Genomic DNA, 18,646 nt, shown 5'->3' on the forward strand with positions numbered 1-18,646 from the left:
AATCAAGTCTCCACGCGAGCAGGATGCGGCATGCCATGCGAAGCTAGGAGACGAGCGAGAAGCTTGATTGTGCTGTGTAATGATCTGCTCAATCCCATAGTATACGATTCGTTACGCCACCATAGCCCAATACGAAAGGGAGTTAGCCAAAGCTGCCGTTGCTCATCCATTTGGTCTCGAATCCAGCGAGTATCAAAGCAAGATGAATGCCGCAATCAGTGCGAACATGGCAGCGATTGTAGCATCCTTGCTCTCCTTCACCGCACCACCAAGATAGGCCATGGCAGTTTCCGTTGGCGAGCTGGAAATAAGCCTGGATGTTGCGTTGACCCTCGAGGTGGAATTCGGGTGCGAAATAGGCATGCCTGACGGCAAAATCCATGTTGATGGGGAGTCCAAAGGCTGAACCGAACTGATCACCAATGGCGAATACGATTGCGAAAGCGAATTTGATGGAAGGGAAACGGGGGCGGGATTGCATTCTGTCTGCGGGACCGTAGTGTCGTTGTTTCCGTTCGAAGGCCGTAGGAGGCACATTTGCTCGACGTAGCGACGTGAGACTGAGTCCATTAGCAGACTGTTTGATTCGAGAGTGCAGGCTCATTACCTGAAAGATCGGAGCTTTCACCACAGTCAAGCCTCGCGCTTCTGCCACTTTGAAACGTACAGCCCTCGCTGTGCAGCATCAATGCGAGATCTTCTGGGTGACCGGCACAGTCTGCCTCAGGGTAGACGAAGATGCGGCAGACTCCCGAAGCCCATGGATTGTTTCCAGCACTCGTGACGAAAGATCGAAAGTCGTAAGGACTGGTCATGCATTGTCCCTGGCCCGTCATCTTCAGAACTGTGGTCGGTGTATCATCGCCTGGGACATAGGATTGTTGGCACGAGTATTCGATCTTCGGCGAAAGGGCCACGGCGTATGTTGAGAGCGTATTGTTGAAAGAGCAGTGGTCGTTCAGGCAGCTAATGAGTGCTGGAAGTGAATCGGGCGTACATGGTGTCGCGGAGATCGTACTGCAGGCGCTCTATTCGCTGTTAGTCTTCCATGGAATGGTGACGGCGAGGGAATGAAACTGACCAGGCATTGGGGTAAGGCACCGAGGACAAGCGTTAGCCTCGTGGCAAGCAGCAAAGCCGTGAAGATGACTTCGAATCTGATCATGATGGCTGCCAAACGAGTATACGCAGAACCTGGTTGGGATTATGTGGCAGACAGCATGCCCTGTTTCTCGTCTTCTTTCGGATCACAGGAGAGATGGATAACATGAAGGAAACGGTCAGGGACATGTTTACCTCTGTTTGCAGTTGCCACTCCCTTTGGTCAGTGTTGCCTTGTCTGAAGCGGATAGATACATGTGCAGTCGCGCAACTCGATTTGGAGTCGTTTCACGTCGATGTACGCCTTCCTGCAGTGATCAGTGAATCGACAGAAGTCAGGCCGACAGGTGGAAACAGATATACATGTATTTTCACTGACATAGAGAGTCAATATGAGGGTTGCTCTCGGAGTTTTGCCGAGCAGTCAATTTTGAAAGCCCGCTCAGTGTCCTTGCCGACCAGGCTGCGTGTCGTTGATGCTATTCACACAGATACGTGGAGACCGCATGTAAATCTTGCTGGCACTGTTTTGATCCTTGGCAAGTCCTGAATCGTTCCCGGTCTCTGATGATGAGCTTTTGGGTTTGAGGACCTGTTGAGCAGCCTGATCTCGATGATATCCATTGACCCCGTGGCAGTGTGTGTTTACACTGAGTAGCAATACGAAGATGCACGCGCGGGAATACAATCGATGTTGTGGTCGGCAGATGAGGTGAAGTGTTGCTGTGCGGCAGTCACAAGATTGAAGATTGACTCCAGGGAAACCGCCGAGGCACCTAGAGATCGAGGCAATAATCAGCGGCAACGTGATTGGATGGGAGGATCCGTACTCTGCCGACCTCGATCGGCTGGCCTCTGCGGCAGCGGCTTCTGCTCGTGGGCAAATGGGCAAACGCCAAACAAGCTCCAGTGGCTTCGAATCGTGAACTCATCGATGCACTTTCTGCCCTTCCTCCTTGCCCACTGCCTCTACCATCTACGCTCCCTGCCACTTTGCATCGGATCGGAGTTCTGACGGCCACCACCATGTTCTCCGCCGGCTTGAGGCAGTCTGCTGCCCGCAGTATCTCCCGCCGCACCACTCGCAACTTCGCCTGCACCGCGCGAAACAACCGCATAATCACGGGTACCCAGCCCCTACGAGCCAAGGAAGCATCGGGGGCAATTGGACACAAATACCCAGTCATTGATCATGAGTACGATGCACTCGTCGTCGGTGCTGGAGGTTCCGGCCTGCGAGCGGCCTTCGGTCTGGCAGAGGCAGGATTCAACACGGCGTGCATATCGAAGCTTTTCCCCACGAGATCACACACAGTCGCCGCTCAGGGTGGCATCAACGCCGCGTTAGGAAACATGCACGAGGACGATTGGAGATGGCACATGTACGATACTGTCAAGGGTTCAGACTGGCTGGGTGACCAAGATGCCATTCACTACATGACAAGAGAGGCTCCTGCGTCTGTCTACGAGCTCGAAAACTATGGCTGCCCATTCTCGCGAACGGACGAGGGCAAGATCTACCAACGCGCTTTCGGTGGTCAATCAAGAGAATTTGGAAAGGGTGGGCAAGCCTACAGATGCTGTGCCGCCGCCGACCGAACTGGCCACGCTCTTCTCCACACTCTATACGGCCAATCTCTTAGACACAACACCAACTACTTCATCGAGTTCTTCGCGATCGACCTGATCATGGAGGATGGCGAGTGCAAGGGTGTCATTGCCTACAACCAGGAGGACGGAACTCTCCACCGTTTCCGCGCGCACCACACTGTTCTGGCTACTGGTGGCTACGGCCGTGCATACTTCTCTTGTACGTCTGCGCACACATGTACGGGTGATGGTATGGCTATGGTCGCCCGTGCGGGTCTTCCAAACCAGGATCTGGAGTTTGTGCAGTTCCACCCAACTGGTATCTACGGTGCTGGCTGCTTGATCACCGAGGGTTCTCGTGGTGAGGGTGGCTACCTCCTCAATAGCGAGGGTGAGCGATTCATGGAGCGTTATGCACCAACCGCAAAGGATTTGGCCTCCAGAGACGTTGTCAGCCGAAGCATGACCATGGAGATCCGTGACGGACGCGGTGTTGGCCCAGATAAGGACCATATCTACCTCCAGCTGTCGCACTTGCCACCGGAGATCCTCCACGAACGTCTGCCCGGTATCTCTGAGACTGCCTCCATTTTCGCTGGTGTCGATGTTACCAAGCAGCCAATTCCAGTCCTGCCCACTGTCCACTACAACATGGGTGGTATCCCAACCAAGTACACTGGTGAAGTGCTCACCGTTGATGAGCAGGGTAACGACAAGGTTGTTCCAGGTCTGTTCGCTTGTGGTGAGGCTGCTTGTGTCTCTGTCCATGGTGCAAACCGTCTTGGAGCCAACTCTCTTCTTGATCTCATCGTTTTCGGTCGTGCCGTCAGCCATACTATCCGCGACAACTTCTCGCCCAACAAGCCACACCCACAGATGTCCGGCGATGCTGGTGCCGATGCCATCTCCATGGTAGACCATGTCCGGACTGCGGACGGACCGAAGAGCACTGCGGAGATCAGATCTGCTATGCAGAAGGTCATGCAGTCAGATGTATCCGTCTTTAGAACCCAGGAATCCCTCGACGAAGGTGTAAAGAAGTGAGTTCAACCATTATGGGCGCTGCTGTGCTCTGGTGCTGACATATATGATAGGATCAACGAAGTGGACAAGCAGTTCCACCAGGTAGGAACCAAGGACCGCAGCATGATCTGGAACAGCGATCTTGTGGAGACTCTCGAGCTTCGCAACCTCTTGACTTGCGCCGTCCAGACTGCTGAAGCTGCTGCCAACCGCAAGGAATCCCGAGGAGCTCACGCACGCGAAGACTTCCCTGACCGAGACGACAAGAACTGGATGAAGCACACTTTGACGTGGCAGAAGAAGCCACACGAGAAGACCGAGCTCGGCTACAGGAAGGTCGTGATGAACACGTTGGACGAGGAAGAGTGCAAGGCCATTCCGCCATTCGCACGAAAGTACTAGAGGGATTGATAACAGGAGGCGGTGCGGCATGCAGTGTATGGGATAGCGCAGGCGTCACAGATTTTGTACATATTAGCGAATACACCCGAGAAGAACCCATTGACATGTAGTGCCTGAATGATGTCAATTGCTCGACGGGCTGGAAATATGTGTGACCCTTGCACATGGGCTTGAGACTGGTTTATGGGAGTGTTTGCTGGCTGGCAGGGCTCTGGCTTCAACCTCCGCCCAATTCCTCGTTGTCGACTACGCAGTGAAACGTATTATGCACAAAAATTCGTACCCGAACGAAGAGTTTATTGCATTCGACTGCCCTACATCCTTTATACTTTTGCCTCGTACAGTCGCCTGGCCTCATGCAAGGATTCGGCTGCGGCTTGCGGCTCTGCGGAGCATGACGAACTTCAATGCACACAGGATCGCAGCCCTTGTCTTCACTACTTCCTCCTACCAACACCGCAGCCTAGCACGTACAACACCAGCGCGAGGCAGTGCTTTGCAGATCGTTCATATCTCCACATCGCTCCTCTGCCTAGGCTGCTGAAATGCTAGGACGAACCGATTCGGCAATGGCGACGAGGGCAGCGAAGATAGCGCATCCTTTCTCTTCACCGGCAGAGCAATATGGACTACTCACAGACCAAGATGGCTGAGCTCGACCACTGCAATGGCCTCGTGTGGTACGAGCGGCCTGTTCGCAATGTGTCGGTACACGCTATCTGCCATGATTACATCCTCGCTGCTTGTTCGACTGCGGCCAGGTGGGGATTTCTACACCACAGTCGCTACCGGATTTTCCAAGAGGCAAGTATCCACACACTCACACACGGGGCTCTTATGTTTTCTCTGTTTCTACTTGTAATCGATTCCTGCCTGGTCGCAGCGGGACCTCCTTCGCTACTGCTCTGTGCGTCTCCTCATTCTTTCCTTCAGCCTCCAAGAAAAGAGACTGTGCCTGCAGTTCAGTACTACAAGATCAAACAAGAGTGCCTGCCGGCCTGTCTGTTTGCTTGCATTTGAGGGGCATACCACACAGCAATTCCAGTTCGGCCAGGACCCGGTGCAACACCACAACCACACAACCATTCGTGGCAATCCTCGTCTCAGAGAGAGCGCTTGCCAATCATTACTAGCCCATCATGACGACCACTGCGACAATTCCAGATTATGGGATGACCACCATGTCGATTCCAGCAAGCTTAACGCAAGCACGAGCTGCTGCCACAAGTGCCTTGAGCAATCCCGCTTTTCAAGACTCTCCGTTCGCTAACATGTCTACGAAAGAGTTCAATGTCACGGCATACACGCTCAATTCTTCGCAACGGGGCTGTTATAGAGTGGGAGCTTTGCCGATAGCATTGGGCACGAACGATACCTGCGCGCTTGGATTTCACTGTAAGCTTGGTCCAATGGCCATTGTGAGCAATGGCTTGTTCTGACTCTCGATAGGCCCCAAGTCCTCAAACGAATTCCCTCCGCAGTACTGTCACCCGACCGAAGAATGTGCTGTCATGCGCGCTTCTAGAAGGACGTGCGACCCGCAAGGCACTTTGGAGCCAAAAGTATGCGCTAATGGCTTTTACTGCCCTCCAGGCGGAAAGCAACAACTCCCCTGTCCAAAGGGAACCTTCTGTCCCAGTGGTTCTTTCGAGCCATTCAACTGTACCTACGCCGCAATCTGTCCCGCGAAGAGCGTGCGGCAGCTCAATGTCCTGCCACTTTACCTGACAGTCATCATCGATCTCACCTTCGTATTCGTGGTGATCATTATCTTCTGTGTTCAAAGACGGCGAAGAAACCGCTCAGCGAAGTCCACGACTCCGGTTCCAGAGGAGAGGTCTCAGACGATACTGTTGCAAACGCCAGGATCACCTGGCACCGCCACGCCGGGCAGAACACAATCTCCATCCATATCGAGCGCAGGATCCAGCGACTCATCAAGACCTCCATCCACGAACCCATCCACAAACCCGCGAAGAGCCAACGCCAGAGTCGATCACTACGACGGATACGCAGATGACGATAACGTCTCAACTCTGTACGATGAGGACGTGGAAAACGAGTTGCAGAACAGTCCTAATATGCAGCGTTTCATTCGTTCGATGAGCAAGGCTGTCGAGACATCTTGCATCGGCTTGAGCTTCGATTTCGAGAACCTTTCTTTTTGCGCAAAGGGCGGCAAAAAGATTCTCACAGACATCACGGGTACAATGCCAAGAGGTAGCTGCTGGGGCATCATGGGTGGCTCAGGAGCTGGCAAAAGCACCTTCGTGAACGTTCTCATGGGAAAGACACATGCCACCAATGGCACGATCAAGATCAATGGCCATCGCCAGGACATGAGCAAGTACAAGAAGCTCATCGGCTACGTTCCTCAAGACGACATTGTGTTTCCTGAGTTGACCGTCAGGGAGAACATCCTCCACTCGGCCCATGCGCGACTACCACAGAAGTGGAGGGACAGAGAGATCCAGGAACATGTCGATTCACTCATCGCGTCTCTCCAGCTCACACATGTCCAGCACTCTCGCGTCGGCGATGCAACTCGACCAGTGATATCTGGAGGCCAGCGAAAACGAGTCAACATTGGCATGGAGTTGGCAGCAGCGCCGATGGCCATCTTTTTGGACGAGCCCACCAGTGGACTAGATGCAACGAGTGCAGCCAGCATCATGAAGTTGCTACGAGCCATCAGCAGATTGGGCGTAACGACTATCGCCATCGTTCATCAACCCAGAGAGCGCATCTTCCAAGGATTCGATCAAGTCTTGCTCCTCGCGGAAGGCCGTTCAGTGTACAGTGGCCCAACCGAAGCCGTGCAAACGTACTTTGAAGGGCTAGGATACGCATTTCCCCAAAAGGCCAACCCTGCCGATGCTCTCATCGACATCATCACTGGAGACGGTGCAGAGTATTGCATGTCTGCGACGAAGTGTGAGCAAGGAGAGGTGGGTTTTCTGATTGAGGCTTGGAAGGCAGGCTCGCAGTACATGAAGACGCAGAACAAGCACCTCTCGTTGGCCAGTACACAGTCCGAGAAGAGTCGTCGCATCAGCAATCAGAGCTTGAACTCCACAGCAGAGCAAGAAGAGGCTCTACGACGCACGATGAAGCTGAGGGGAGCTAGTTGGCTCGCACAAGTATACTACTGCTGGAAACGCGCCGCAACACAACAGCTCCGCAATCAGGTATCGTTCCTCTTCGAGATTGGCGTCGGTGGCCTTGCTGGTATGATCATCGGCCTCTCCGCGTTTGCTTCGAATGGCCATCTCTTCCAGGGCCTGTACCATCAACCGTTCACTCTCCTCAGTAGCGCCATCGATTACAACAGCACGCCACAGATCGGTCTTCTGGGTGCCATGGCCATTGGACTTGCGGCATCTGCACCAGGCTTCTGGGTCTTTGGCGAGGAGAAACTGATGTACTGGCGAGAGACGGCTTCCGGCCACTCGCGCTCCGCATACTACGTTGGCAAGCTCCTGTCGACTTTCCTGCGAATCGCACTCAGCAGCTGGCACTTCACTGTGTTTCTGGGCGTACTGGCGACGCCTTTGATCAGCTTCCAGGAGATGTACGCCGCCAATTTGATGTACTTCTGGTGCATCTACGGACTCGCGAGTATTGTCAGCATGCTGGTCAAGCGGGAAGATGGACCTCTGCTGGCTGTACTGGCCTCCCTTATCATTGGAGTGCTGGGAGGTGTTGCACCGCCGTTGGCTAAAGTCAAGAGTTGGCATATGGAGTGAGTGATGATACATCTACCATGTCTGGTGCAGTATTGACCTTTGCTGTAGATGGTTCTGGCGATTGTCGCCTGGCGTCTGGTTCACCGAAGCGTACTTCAGCCAAAATGTGCTTCCGATGAAGTACCTGTACATAACGGATCTGGCTGCTAAGTCCACCGGATACACACTTGGACAGTACGGGATGGATATTGCGTGAGTTGTTCCTCTTCACGTCCTTGTGGCATTTCGTTAACATCGAACCAGAATGCTCTTCAGCATTGGTGTCGTCTATCGCCTCATTGCATATCTGGGGCTCATCTTGATGAATCGCGACAAGCAGCGGTGAGAGACTATAACACATTTAGCCTGTTATATCATATCTACATTCTATACCTCATCAAAAAGCTTGATTGAGAAACTCGATATTGACAGTCTTCCTCCCAGAGTTACAGGACGTGCTCCACGGGCGAGTCGACTGCGGCGACCTTCGAACACCGTAAAGTATGGATCTTCGAAGGTGGTTGTCGAGCGTTCTTTGGATGTCGAAGCTCAGGGGTCGAAGAGACCCTGGGATCTTACCTATGCAGTCATGATGAAGCTTGTATATGATGGGACGAGGGACCGGTGATGGTCGTGGAATTGGGGATGGATTCACGCGTTGTCATCATTTCGAGACCTGAGAGGAAGAGCTTACATGGGAGGCAAGACCTATAGAACAGGACTTACTATTAATGATAGGGAGATGTCGTCACATGCAGTGTACTGGGATGATGTTGTTTCTATCGCGGAGAAGATGCACCCTGACCGTTGGAGGCTATTCAAGATCCGTCGGCACTGCCTCGTCGATCCTAGATGGCGAATTTTGGATGGGGATTCCGTTGTGGTCCGGCGAGGGTGAGGGCAAAGGCATAAAGCCGTTTCACAACACCTGTGGCAAGCGGCCTCACTGGAAGATTGATTGAAGAGGTGAAGAAGAAAGAGAGAGGTGATGTTGTCTCTATCAACGTTATCGCGACTCGAAGCGCCTGAGACGAAGGTCGAAACATGGCCCAAGCCTGTTCCTGTGTGGATCAGCCTTTCGCGCACCCTGAATGGCCACCGGCCCCCTAAGCGCCAACTCTAAATGGTGAGCGCGGGTGCTTGGACCTCAGACGCAGGACCACCTCCTCCTCGTCCCAAGGTGAGTCCATCCTCCTCTCCGTCTGCTGCGACGAGACGTTTCACCACGCTCTGCCAGCGTGTTTGTTCGTGTGGGAGGAAGACCGTTTCGTCTTCTTCGTCTTCTTGTCACTCTTTTCTGTACCACATGCCCGTTTGACAGGGTTCGCTATCTCTCGACACATTCACTCGCCTTCGTTGTTACACTTCGTCGTACACTCCCTTCGACTACTCCACGAGAGCCTTTTCGCGCCGGACGCGGTTCTCACCACACTCCCTCGAATACTACCTTTCTCGCTCGAATTGAAAGAGCGAAACTATCGATCCTTTGACCGAAACGATTTTCCTGAATCAAATCACATCTCATCACCATGTTTGGATTCCACAGCCGAAGCAGGAGCCTGATTCCTGTCCGCGATATGGAAAAGATGGAGGAAGCATATACCGAGAAGCGGCCGCAGTTTGAAGAGGAGGAGCAGCAAGAACCCATGACCTCCCGCCAACGCCGCAACCTCACCCTGATCTACCTCCTCTTCCTCGCCGAAGCAATCATGGCCTCGTCCCTCTCCTCGCAGATCAACATCCTCCTCCCCTCCGCCACCGCCTGTCTTACCATGAACACGTCCTTCTTGCGCAGCATCTTGCAGTGCGCGTACTACTTTGGAAGTGCGAGCGGGATCGTTTGGGGGTTGGTTGCGGATCGTTTGGGCAGGAGGAAGGTTGCGCTGGTGGGGCTTTTGGGCATGTCTGCGTGTTGTATTTCTATGGGGTTCGCGACCAATTTCACGGCGTTTTGTGTGTTGCGGTATATTGCGGGTGCGATTAGTGCGGCGGTGACGGTTTCGGGGTTGGCCATGTTGGCGGATTCGACGCATGGTATGTGTGGATGGGTTGAGTGAGGAGGTGGATGTGCTAATATGAAGGACAGGCAACAGCTCAAGGACCAAGATTGTGGCTCGACTGCCTATGGTGGCAGTTTGTGGCCAACTCGGACCGCTTCTCACCAACACCATTCGACACTACGCGCAAGATCACTTTGAAGGCATCTTTGCCAGATACCCCGGACTTGGAGGCCAAATGGCCTGTTCACTTCTTGTTCTATCCATTACGATTGCAGAGATCATCCTCCTGGACGAGACGCTTCCTCAAAACGAGAAGAAATCGTTCGGCCAGGATGACGAGATCGACTGCGAGAAAGCAGCTTTCCTAGGCCAACAACCCGAGCGAGACTCGACCGATTCGCAGGAATCCCTTGCGATCAGCATCATCGAAGCCCTGAACGACGATGCCGCCATTCCACGTCCATCTCGGATTAGCATCGGACAGATGCTCACAGCACCCGCAGTGCTGATTCTGCTGGCCTCCTTCTCCTTCCTTTCCCTGCACGCTTCGACATTCGAAGTCATGCTCCAACACGTCGGCCACACCGACACCCACAACGCCGGCATGGGAGTCCCATGCTCATGGCTGCAGCCGGTTCTGCTCGTTGTGAAGGTCGTCGCCGCCCTTCGAATAATGCACTTCATCCCATATCTTGTCAGCCGCGTCGGACTCCTACCTTTGTACCGAAGGATCTCATTCGTCTTTCCCGCTCTGTATGTCGTTATCCCCACCGTGGCCCTGGCCGTTCACGCGACCGGATCCTCGCCCATTCTCTCCGCCATCGTCAGCACCATGGCCGTCCTGGCGAAAACCACTCTTGCTGGAGCAGCGCACGTGTTGGTGTTGCTACTGGTTATGTCAGCTACCCCTGACGCTTCCTCCACCGGAACCCTCATCGGAGTCGTCTCCATCTCCGAGCTCCCCAAAGCTCTCGCTGTCGGCCTCGCCGGAATCAGCTACTACCTCTCCTACGACCATTCGATGTTGGCGGTCAACGGCTCGCTCTGGACTGCGTTGGCTGTTATTGCTCTTCTGGGAGCCTTCATCACCAAGAAGCTGAGGGAAACGCCTCGGGTTGGCACAGACCTTCCTGCGGAGTGTTTCGTCTGGCAGGGGATGTTTGACGTCGAAAGCGACGATGATGAAGGCTTCTAGCTTTTTTGGTTTTCTTGTTCTGTTTTAGTTTTAAGCTTGTTGTTGTTGTTGTTTTGTGTTTGTTTTATTAGTGTGTAACGTTCTTACACTCCTTGATCACGACCCTTTGACGAAGCGTCCATCTTGTTTTGTTGAAGAAGAAGGCTTAACCAATTTATCAATTTGAAGAAGGAAGGAAGGAAGGAAAAGACGAGAAGCACCTGTCGTGCAAGCAGAAATTCTACAACGTGTATTAAAGCTTTGCTTGACTGTTCCCACTACCACCACTATCCTCACCATCCCCAACCTCATCCAACGCCCCCTCAAACCTCCCCTTCCACCTCTCAATCCACACCGGATCCAACGCATTCGCATCCATCGAAGGCGTACAGAACAACCCCTCCCTCGTGCCCCCAATCCCCACGAGAAACTCCCCCTCCCTTGGCCGCACACTCGCCGTCAGATCCCTGAAATCCACCACGAAGTCCTTCCTTGCGTCCTCGAGATCCCCGATCCCGGAACTAATCAGCGCTTCTCGATTCCCCACCGACGAGACGCCGTGCGTCTGCATCGTGGGGTTCGGACGGGCGGGGTACATGCCTTGGAGGTTGACTTCCTTGCGAAGGTCAGGAGGGAGGTTCGCGTTGGCGCGTTCGAGACTTAGGAGGTACTGGTTCGCCAGCACGAGGCCCGCGCCTCGAGAGGTGAGGTACTGTCTCGCGGCGTCGTGGCCTTGGGGTTTGGCGCGTTTCTGGTAACTCGCGAGTTGGCGCTGGGCTTGGCGGGCCAGGAGTTTGATGCGGCCGGCGAGGGGGAGGGAGGCGGATAGGAAGGGGAGGGCGACGCCGTCGCTGAAGGCGAGCATCATGCTGTCCGGGTCGTTGTGGTGGTTGAAGAAGGCGCGGGGGTTGAGGGGGAAGGCTGTGATGAAGGCTTGGCGGTGTGCGAGGGGGATGTGTGGATGGCGCTGTTCGTGGAGTTCTATGGCGACGGCGGCGGCGAGGGCGTAGATTCCGGCGCCGAGGCTGGCGTGTACGGATTTGCAGAGGTGGTGTAGGCGGGTGGTGTTCTGCGCGGAGATGTGCACGAATAGGGGGTAGGTGTTTAGGAGGGGGGGAAGGGTGTAGTCCAGGATGCGGTTGTAGGTTGGGGATAAGGGGATGGCTTCTTTTCGGGGGTGGGTTCGTTTCAGGGGGTTGTCGAAGCCGATGGGAAGTGGTTTACGCACGTGTCGGAGGATTTGCGTGATGGCCCAGAACCAGCGCTGGCGCGCGGGAGAGCCTGGGATGGGTGGGTAGAGGGCCTCCTGGGGGAGAGGCAGTCGGCGGAGCATATCGTCAGGCTGAAGCGAGGCTTTCAATCGTTCCCTGAGCACATCCGTCTCCTCATTCAAGATCCTGACGAAATCCCGCATCCACACGTACGAGCTCAGGCCATCCGAGATCTGATGTCCTATCACGAACAGAAACTTCAATGTCCCCCTTCCGTCCGCACCTTGATCTTCTTCAACAGGCAAAACAAACACCTTCGCCAGTGCGACCTCCGCATCCACCACCCTCCGGACATTCATCACATGCCGATAGAAATCCTCCACTTCCACTCCGGCCGGGTAATGATCCCCCACAAACACCAACCGCTTCCCAGCATCCTCGATCGCCTTCCCAACACTCCCATGCACATCGACAGCAAAAAACCTCCCATCCGGCGCAAACCCCTCCTCCCTCTTCTGAAACGTCCTCGCCTGCAACAGCGTATGCAACCCCCTCAACCTCGTCCACGCCAAAAGGATCCTTTCCCGGAAATCTTCATCCGAGAGGTGGGATTTTATCTCGAGGGTGAGCAGGACGTTCATGTCCGCGCGGCCTTCGTAATACCGTCCGTCGGAGTCGAAGGAGGATTCTGCGAGGCCCAGGGGCCGCGTGAAGACTTGGGTGGTGTTGTTGGGCTTGTCGGTGGTGAGGCGCCATTGATATTCTTTGAGGGCGCCGTATTGGCGGAGCCAGGGGGAGGGGGAGGTGGTGGAGGGCATGGGTGATGTTGTGTGATTCGATTTTGGCGGCCTTTACTTTTTCTTTCCTTTTGATATGCTTCAAGGCATTTGTTGTTTGATATGGTGGTTGAATTGGACCCTTGGGCTGGAAATCGAAGGACAGGTCTTGTAAAAGTCCGAGGTGGAAGGCCGGGTCCTAAACGCCTGTGATAGAGACCTTTTACTCAGTGATTAATACACTTGGACAGCCGTATCCTTTGAACCAAGCTGTACTGTTCTCCCGCCCTACAACTCGTCGTGCATGAAGGTGATCGCAACATCGCTGCCGAGGCCGGCCCAAGAAAAAAAGCGGAGACGTCAACGACATCCACGTTGACTCAACATGGAATCTGCGGTGTTCGCACGTACGACCGTGGACGTACGTACGAGACGCACCCTCTTTCATAAGAGTATTGGATAAAGCCAGACTACATCGTCTTCTCTCTCTCTCATCTATCTAAAAGATGCAGAAACTATCGCGGGGGGAATCAAACAACGTTCCCAGCCAGCGCGATGGGTATCTCAAGGGCAAAACATCTTCCCATCTCTCTGTGCAACAACCCGCGCCGGAGCAATCATATTATGCAAGCATCCTGCCTCTGATAAACAAGATCTGCCGTCCCCTAGAAACATCCAACAGAAAGCCTCTCGTTCAGTGGCTTTCTCTCTTTCTCATACTTAATATTCTTCATCGGGCGTCCTGCCTCCACTACTCACGTAAGAGCGGTCGACGGCCCAGATCCATTCTCCTCGCTCCTTGTCGTTCCTACAGGCAAAGAGCCAGGCTTTGGTCGAGTACACTGCCCAAACTTCCATTCGAACGTTGGGTCGTTGAAGAAGTTTGGCGACCTCAGGCTCCGCATCGATGCGAGAGTTGGTGAGGTTGATGGCGTTGATTTCGTCCCCTTCTTTGCTGTACAGGTGGAGATAGGGTCGACGTAGCTCCACGTATGTCTTGATCCAGTGCGTGCCTGAAGCGTCGGGGCATAGTAGCCAGCCTGCTTTCAAGACCGTGGCCGACTTGGTGTTTGATTCGATGACTGCTGCCAAAGGTGTCTCGTCGTCGCCATTGGTTGTACCATTTGCGAAGGCCGCGCCGAGTTCTGGTGATTCAGTGTTCGACCGCAGCAACATGATCTCACCCGCAGAAGGGCCAGTCTGCCACAGAACGAGCATCTTCTTCAAAAGTGTTTGCTGTTGTTCATTCAGTGCCTCATCAGACGGATGCTGTGCTTTGATCGGAGGAGAAAGGGCTCCAAAGCTGAGAATGCCTCTTGCAGATTCGATTTCAGCAACTCGACGCTGCTGTTTGCGCAAGTTCATGAAGTCTCGAACGAGTGAAACGCCTCTTGGGGCCCAGCTCGAGAGCATCTCTTCGCCCGAGATGTATTCCCCAGTCGTGTCCATTCGCCACAGGTCGCCAGCGCGCTTTGCCGCACCAGGCTTCAAAGTCACGGTGTAGTTGGATGCCGTAGAATGAACAACACGCTGCGCATTGAAGAGTTGCCCCAGAAGCGAATTCTGTCGGAACCACGTCCGTGGCCGTGTCTGCACAGAGATGTCGAAGCTGAACTTCATTGGCGCTGTCACACGGGGTGAGTGGACCTGCCATTTGAGTGTCAACTGCACGCGATTGCGATCCAGAGTTGGTCGATCCAAGAGCAACGAGCTATGCGCGCTGGAATCCCATTGTCCAGTCATTTTAACATTCGTGGTTCCATCTTCGTTGTTGCGGATGATCGGAGGCGATATCAACGGCAATGGCACGTCAGGTTGATTGCTGTCAGCATCAGACACTTTGCCAGAGCTGTCAAGCAGGCGAACCGCGCAGGCTTGGAGGCGATCGACGTCTTTCCAAGGCAGGCTGTCGCCCGAGCTGTGCACGAGGCTCAACACAACACGCCTTTGGAGACCCTGGTGTAACTGATATGCACCTTGATCGAGTGTGTCGTTCTGAACTACTTCCACCGGCTGGTAGTTCCCGTCTTCGTCGATCTCCAGTACTTGAACTCTCGCAAAGACGTCATGGCGCTCGTCGCTGTAGTACTCGTGTTCTGGGATCCGTGACTGATTTCGTCTCATCCTTGGGCGGACACCGGCTGCTTTGGATGCATCTCGCATGTCATCCCAACTAAGAAGCTTGTCGAGGTGCATGGAAGTGACCAGGGCAAAGATGCTCACCCTCAAACTGGCGTCATGCGGTGCTGTCAACGGCAAGCTCATGCTGTGTACACTTTCGAAGCGGACAGAGCCCTCACCAAAGCCGCTGATCAGTGATGTTGTCGTTGCTCCCCCTTCTTCGGAAATGCCAGGGATGAAGAGTTGGGCGTGTACGTTGGTGCCTTCTCGCTCGGCGAAGCCAATAAGCTCGTGCATGACCACGTTGAACTTCAGCGTGCTGCTAGGAGCTTCAGCTGAACTTGGCTCCAGCGAAAGATGAACCACACCGACAATGCTGCAGGTGTAAGGAGAATAGACATCGAGAGTGAAGTCTTGGACTCTACACTCGAACACGGCCGCCAGTGGGATGTCGGCATCGCCGATGCGAGTGTATTCCGGCATACAGTCTTCTTCAAATGGATTGCTCACACTGAAGTGCTGCATGTACTCGGGCCGGTCGAGGTACTGCATCATTTGACGCATCGCCTTCACACGTTTGTGGAGCTTCTCGATGGACCAGAGATGGATGACCGTATGTGCAAAGTCAATGACACGTACGGCCAGACAAGGCTTCACACATTCCTCCAGGTCAGGGTCATTGGTCTCTTCAGCTGAGACGCCATTCAGAACCAGATCATAAGACGAAGCCAGTGTGTGCCCGACATCGACCACGGTGAATTGAAAGACGACGCTGCGCTCCATTTGTTGGCTCATGACCTGGGCTTCTTTAAGAGTCGAGGCGTTCTTCAGTGCGGTCGCAGCCATGGCGACGTATCGATGGTGTCTCCAATGATCCAGAACATGCTTCGCAAAGAAGATCTCGCGCTCACTGAGGTCCAGTTTGCTCTTGCTCTTGCGGCGCGGTTTAGGAGGCGCTTTCAGAGCCTTGATCTGGCGCTCGAACTGAGTTTTCTGATCCTTGAGTTGCTTCTGCATCTGTTCCTTCATCTCCTGTAAAGATGCCTCCATCTTGAGCTTCTCAGTTCGAAGCTCTTCAATCTCGATGGGGCCGTCCTCCGCGCTTTGCAGCTTCTGCTGGTAATCATCTTTCTGCTTTTCCAACTGATCTTGCAAATCATCTCGGACTTGTTTCAGCCGTTCGTCGTCTTCAGACTGTTGCGGGGTGGATGGAATCGTGAGTGCAGTGTCGAGGCTGAAGTTGTCCAATGTGCCGTTGCTGAGATACTTCTCACGTACGGGATGCGAAGAGACTGACTCAGTGTCGGTGTCACCTCCATTGGTGTCAAAAATTTTGCTTTCGGGTCTGGCTTTGCGTACGGCACGAACACGTTGCAAGTCTTCGAACAGTACGTCAAGTTGATCGTCACTCAGCTCGGAGATTTTCTGATCAGGTCCAAGAGTAGACGACACAGCTTCCCGACGCGCGAAGGCCCAGTCTGTATCTCGGCCATCCGTCCGCCAAGGTGCAGGCGACTGCGTGCCGGGGCTGCTAATGTCGCCGTCAAAGTCGGAGAAAGCGCGACTCACAGTGCTCTCATTTCGCTCGTGGCCTGGTCTTCTTGAAGGCGACTCGAGCTGATCTGCAGTGACAGAGTACTTGAGCAGACTACCCTGCTCTGCTCGCTCCTCGCGGGCTTCCTGCGGGTGGTTGAAACGGAAAATGTGGAAGTCTCCCAAGATGACGCGATATCCAGATCGTAATCGCTTGGGCGATTCAATTCGAATGCCGTTGACCATGACAGCAGCACCATCTTTTGGAACAACTGTGACGACGCCGTCAACGTTTTCAAAGGTGCAGTGATCGTGCAGGATCTTCGACCCATTCAGTCTGATATCAACAGTCGATCTGCCATTGGCATCGCTGTCCGCCTCGTCGCCGTTCGTTTCGACATTTCCAACCGTTGTCGTTCCTGGCTTGAGGTTGTAGATGAGACATTCGGCAAGCAATGGGTCATCACTCAGATTGACCAGATGCGGCATTTTCTTCGGAGTGCTCAATCCGACAAAGCCCTTCTCGATGCTGATACCAAGTTCCTCCAAAGCAGCTTCTCGTTCCTTGTGGATTTGCTCCGTCGTCGCAAGCTTCTCCTCCCATGTCTGATTGAGGTCCTTGTACAGCTTCTCCGACTGAGACAGCTGCTCCTGAATCTCCAGTTTGGATACTTTCCTGACCGTCCCGTCGGACTGCGTAAAGCTGACGATTTGCTTCTCCAGAGGCGTGTCTGCGCTGTACTGCTCTTCTGCAACCGTACCACCGGATGATAGCTTCGAGCGCAGTTGCGCCAGTTCTTCCTTCAGTTCGCGGATCATACGGGCGTTTGGATCTTCGTTCACAACTGCGTGGTTCTTGATTCGTTTTGCAGAATCGGCATACCTCAGAGTAGACAACGTCTCTTCGAAGTTTATGTCTGCTGGAGATATTGCTGCAATCATGGCAGTCAGACTGTTTCCACCCAGACTGTCTTTCAGCAACCAGGTCAAGACAGAGTCTCGGTACGGCACTTGCATGCCTTTGGCTTTCGCTTTGGCGGTGCTCATATCTGCAAGTGCCGCAATGACACGACCTAGTGTGGACAGAGAACGATTGATCTCAGCTCCTTCTTTCAACCTGGCGCCTGTCGCACCCGTACTTGTCGCACGCTCTGAACCAGCCAGATCGACGAGACTGATCTTCGCCACCTTCTCTGTATCCATATTTGTTTCGACATCATGCCTCTTTTGTGTCAGGGTGAGGGTGAAGACGGCGTGGGATCGGGAAGAGGTTTCGTTCATGTTGGTCGCTGCAACCGTTCGTGCCTTGTTGCCCTCGTCCATCAAGTGCTCGATCTCGGTGAAGCTCCTCACAACCAGCTTGGCCAGATCCTCGACATACGGGCCCGTTGAAGGATGCTCTCTGACTTTGAGATTGCCCTTATTGCTGGGGTTCAACAAATCACGAACTCGTTCATTGTAGATCTCCAGGTACGAGACTTCTACGGTAGCGCCCATGTTCTTGTCCTGACTCACAATCCCTTCGATCCGCTCAAACATGTCTCTACAGATTCGCGGAATGACACCCTCTTCCTTGCCATAACCCATCATGCTGTAACTCTTCCCTGAACCGGTCTGGCCATAGGCAAAGATACAGTTGTTGTAGCCTTGAAACGCATTATCCAACAACGGTTTGCCCAAGTCTGTGAAGACATCCTCTTGCCCAGCAAAATGGCCATCTTGGCGATTGAAGGACCAGTACGATCGATCGAAGGCGAAGGTCTTATTGCCCTCGAGGGCGGCCTTGACAGGCTTGTTCTTTCCATCAGGCGGCGGGGGTATCAGGACGGTTTGGGTGTCTTTCATAGACACGATACATTTTGCCTTGCGATCGAGCTCGCGCGAGTTGAAGGGCCGCACTCGCACGACGACCTTGATATTACCGCCGCCGGCGGACGCCATGATGAGAGCGTGTTGCGCGTTGCAGGTGTGTCGTTCGTCACTTCATGGG

The 18,646-nt window shown here is 53.9% G+C and overlaps 6 protein-coding genes across 6 annotated transcripts; 3 read left to right on the forward strand and 3 right to left on the reverse strand.

Moving 5' to 3' along the window:
* Positions 1-192: 192 nt before the first annotated feature.
* On the reverse strand, positions 193-1,165 carry M409DRAFT_50200 (uncharacterized protein; the record flags this gene model as incomplete). Its single annotated transcript, XM_033811477.1, has 3 exons — positions 193-560; positions 668-1,028; positions 1,082-1,165. The coding sequence occupies 3 exons, from the start codon at positions 1,163-1,165 to the stop codon at positions 193-195; spliced, it is 813 nt and encodes a 270-aa protein (XP_033673404.1).
* Positions 1,166-2,127: 962 nt separating this feature from the next.
* On the forward strand, positions 2,128-4,116 carry M409DRAFT_17749 (uncharacterized protein; the record flags this gene model as incomplete). The annotated part of the gene is made up of 2 exons (XM_033804197.1): positions 2,128-3,731; positions 3,786-4,116. 2 exons carry the CDS (start codon positions 2,128-2,130, stop codon positions 4,114-4,116), a joined length of 1,935 nt encoding a protein of 644 aa, XP_033673405.1.
* Positions 4,117-5,297: 1,181 nt separating this feature from the next.
* On the forward strand, positions 5,298-8,187 carry M409DRAFT_17750 (uncharacterized protein; the record flags this gene model as incomplete). The annotated part of the gene is made up of 4 exons (XM_033804198.1): positions 5,298-5,511; positions 5,566-7,858; positions 7,911-8,054; positions 8,106-8,187. The coding sequence occupies 4 exons, from the start codon at positions 5,298-5,300 to the stop codon at positions 8,185-8,187; spliced, it is 2,733 nt and encodes a 910-aa protein (XP_033673406.1).
* A 1,183-nt stretch (positions 8,188-9,370) lies between these two features.
* On the forward strand, positions 9,371-11,036 carry M409DRAFT_17751 (uncharacterized protein; the record flags this gene model as incomplete). The annotated part of the gene is made up of 2 exons (XM_033804199.1): positions 9,371-9,875; positions 9,928-11,036. The coding sequence occupies 2 exons, from the start codon at positions 9,371-9,373 to the stop codon at positions 11,034-11,036; spliced, it is 1,614 nt and encodes a 537-aa protein (XP_033673407.1).
* Positions 11,037-11,268: 232 nt separating this feature from the next.
* On the reverse strand, positions 11,269-13,044 carry M409DRAFT_50204 (uncharacterized protein; the record flags this gene model as incomplete). The annotated part of the gene is made up of 1 exon (XM_033811478.1): positions 11,269-13,044. One exon carries the CDS (start codon positions 13,042-13,044, stop codon positions 11,269-11,271), a length of 1,776 nt encoding a protein of 591 aa, XP_033673408.1.
* Positions 13,045-13,722: 678 nt separating this feature from the next.
* On the reverse strand, positions 13,723-18,597 carry M409DRAFT_17753 (uncharacterized protein; the record flags this gene model as incomplete). Its single annotated transcript, XM_033804200.1, has 1 exon — positions 13,723-18,597. One exon carries the CDS (start codon positions 18,595-18,597, stop codon positions 13,723-13,725), a length of 4,875 nt encoding a protein of 1,624 aa, XP_033673409.1.
* Between the last annotated feature and the right edge of the window lie 49 nt (positions 18,598-18,646).

The sequence above is a fragment of the Zasmidium cellare genome (genome assembly GCF_010093935.1).
Source record: "Zasmidium cellare ATCC 36951 unplaced genomic scaffold M409scaffold_3, whole genome shotgun sequence".
In the NCBI taxonomy this organism is placed as follows: domain Eukaryota; kingdom Fungi; phylum Ascomycota; class Dothideomycetes; order Mycosphaerellales; family Mycosphaerellaceae; genus Zasmidium; species Zasmidium cellare.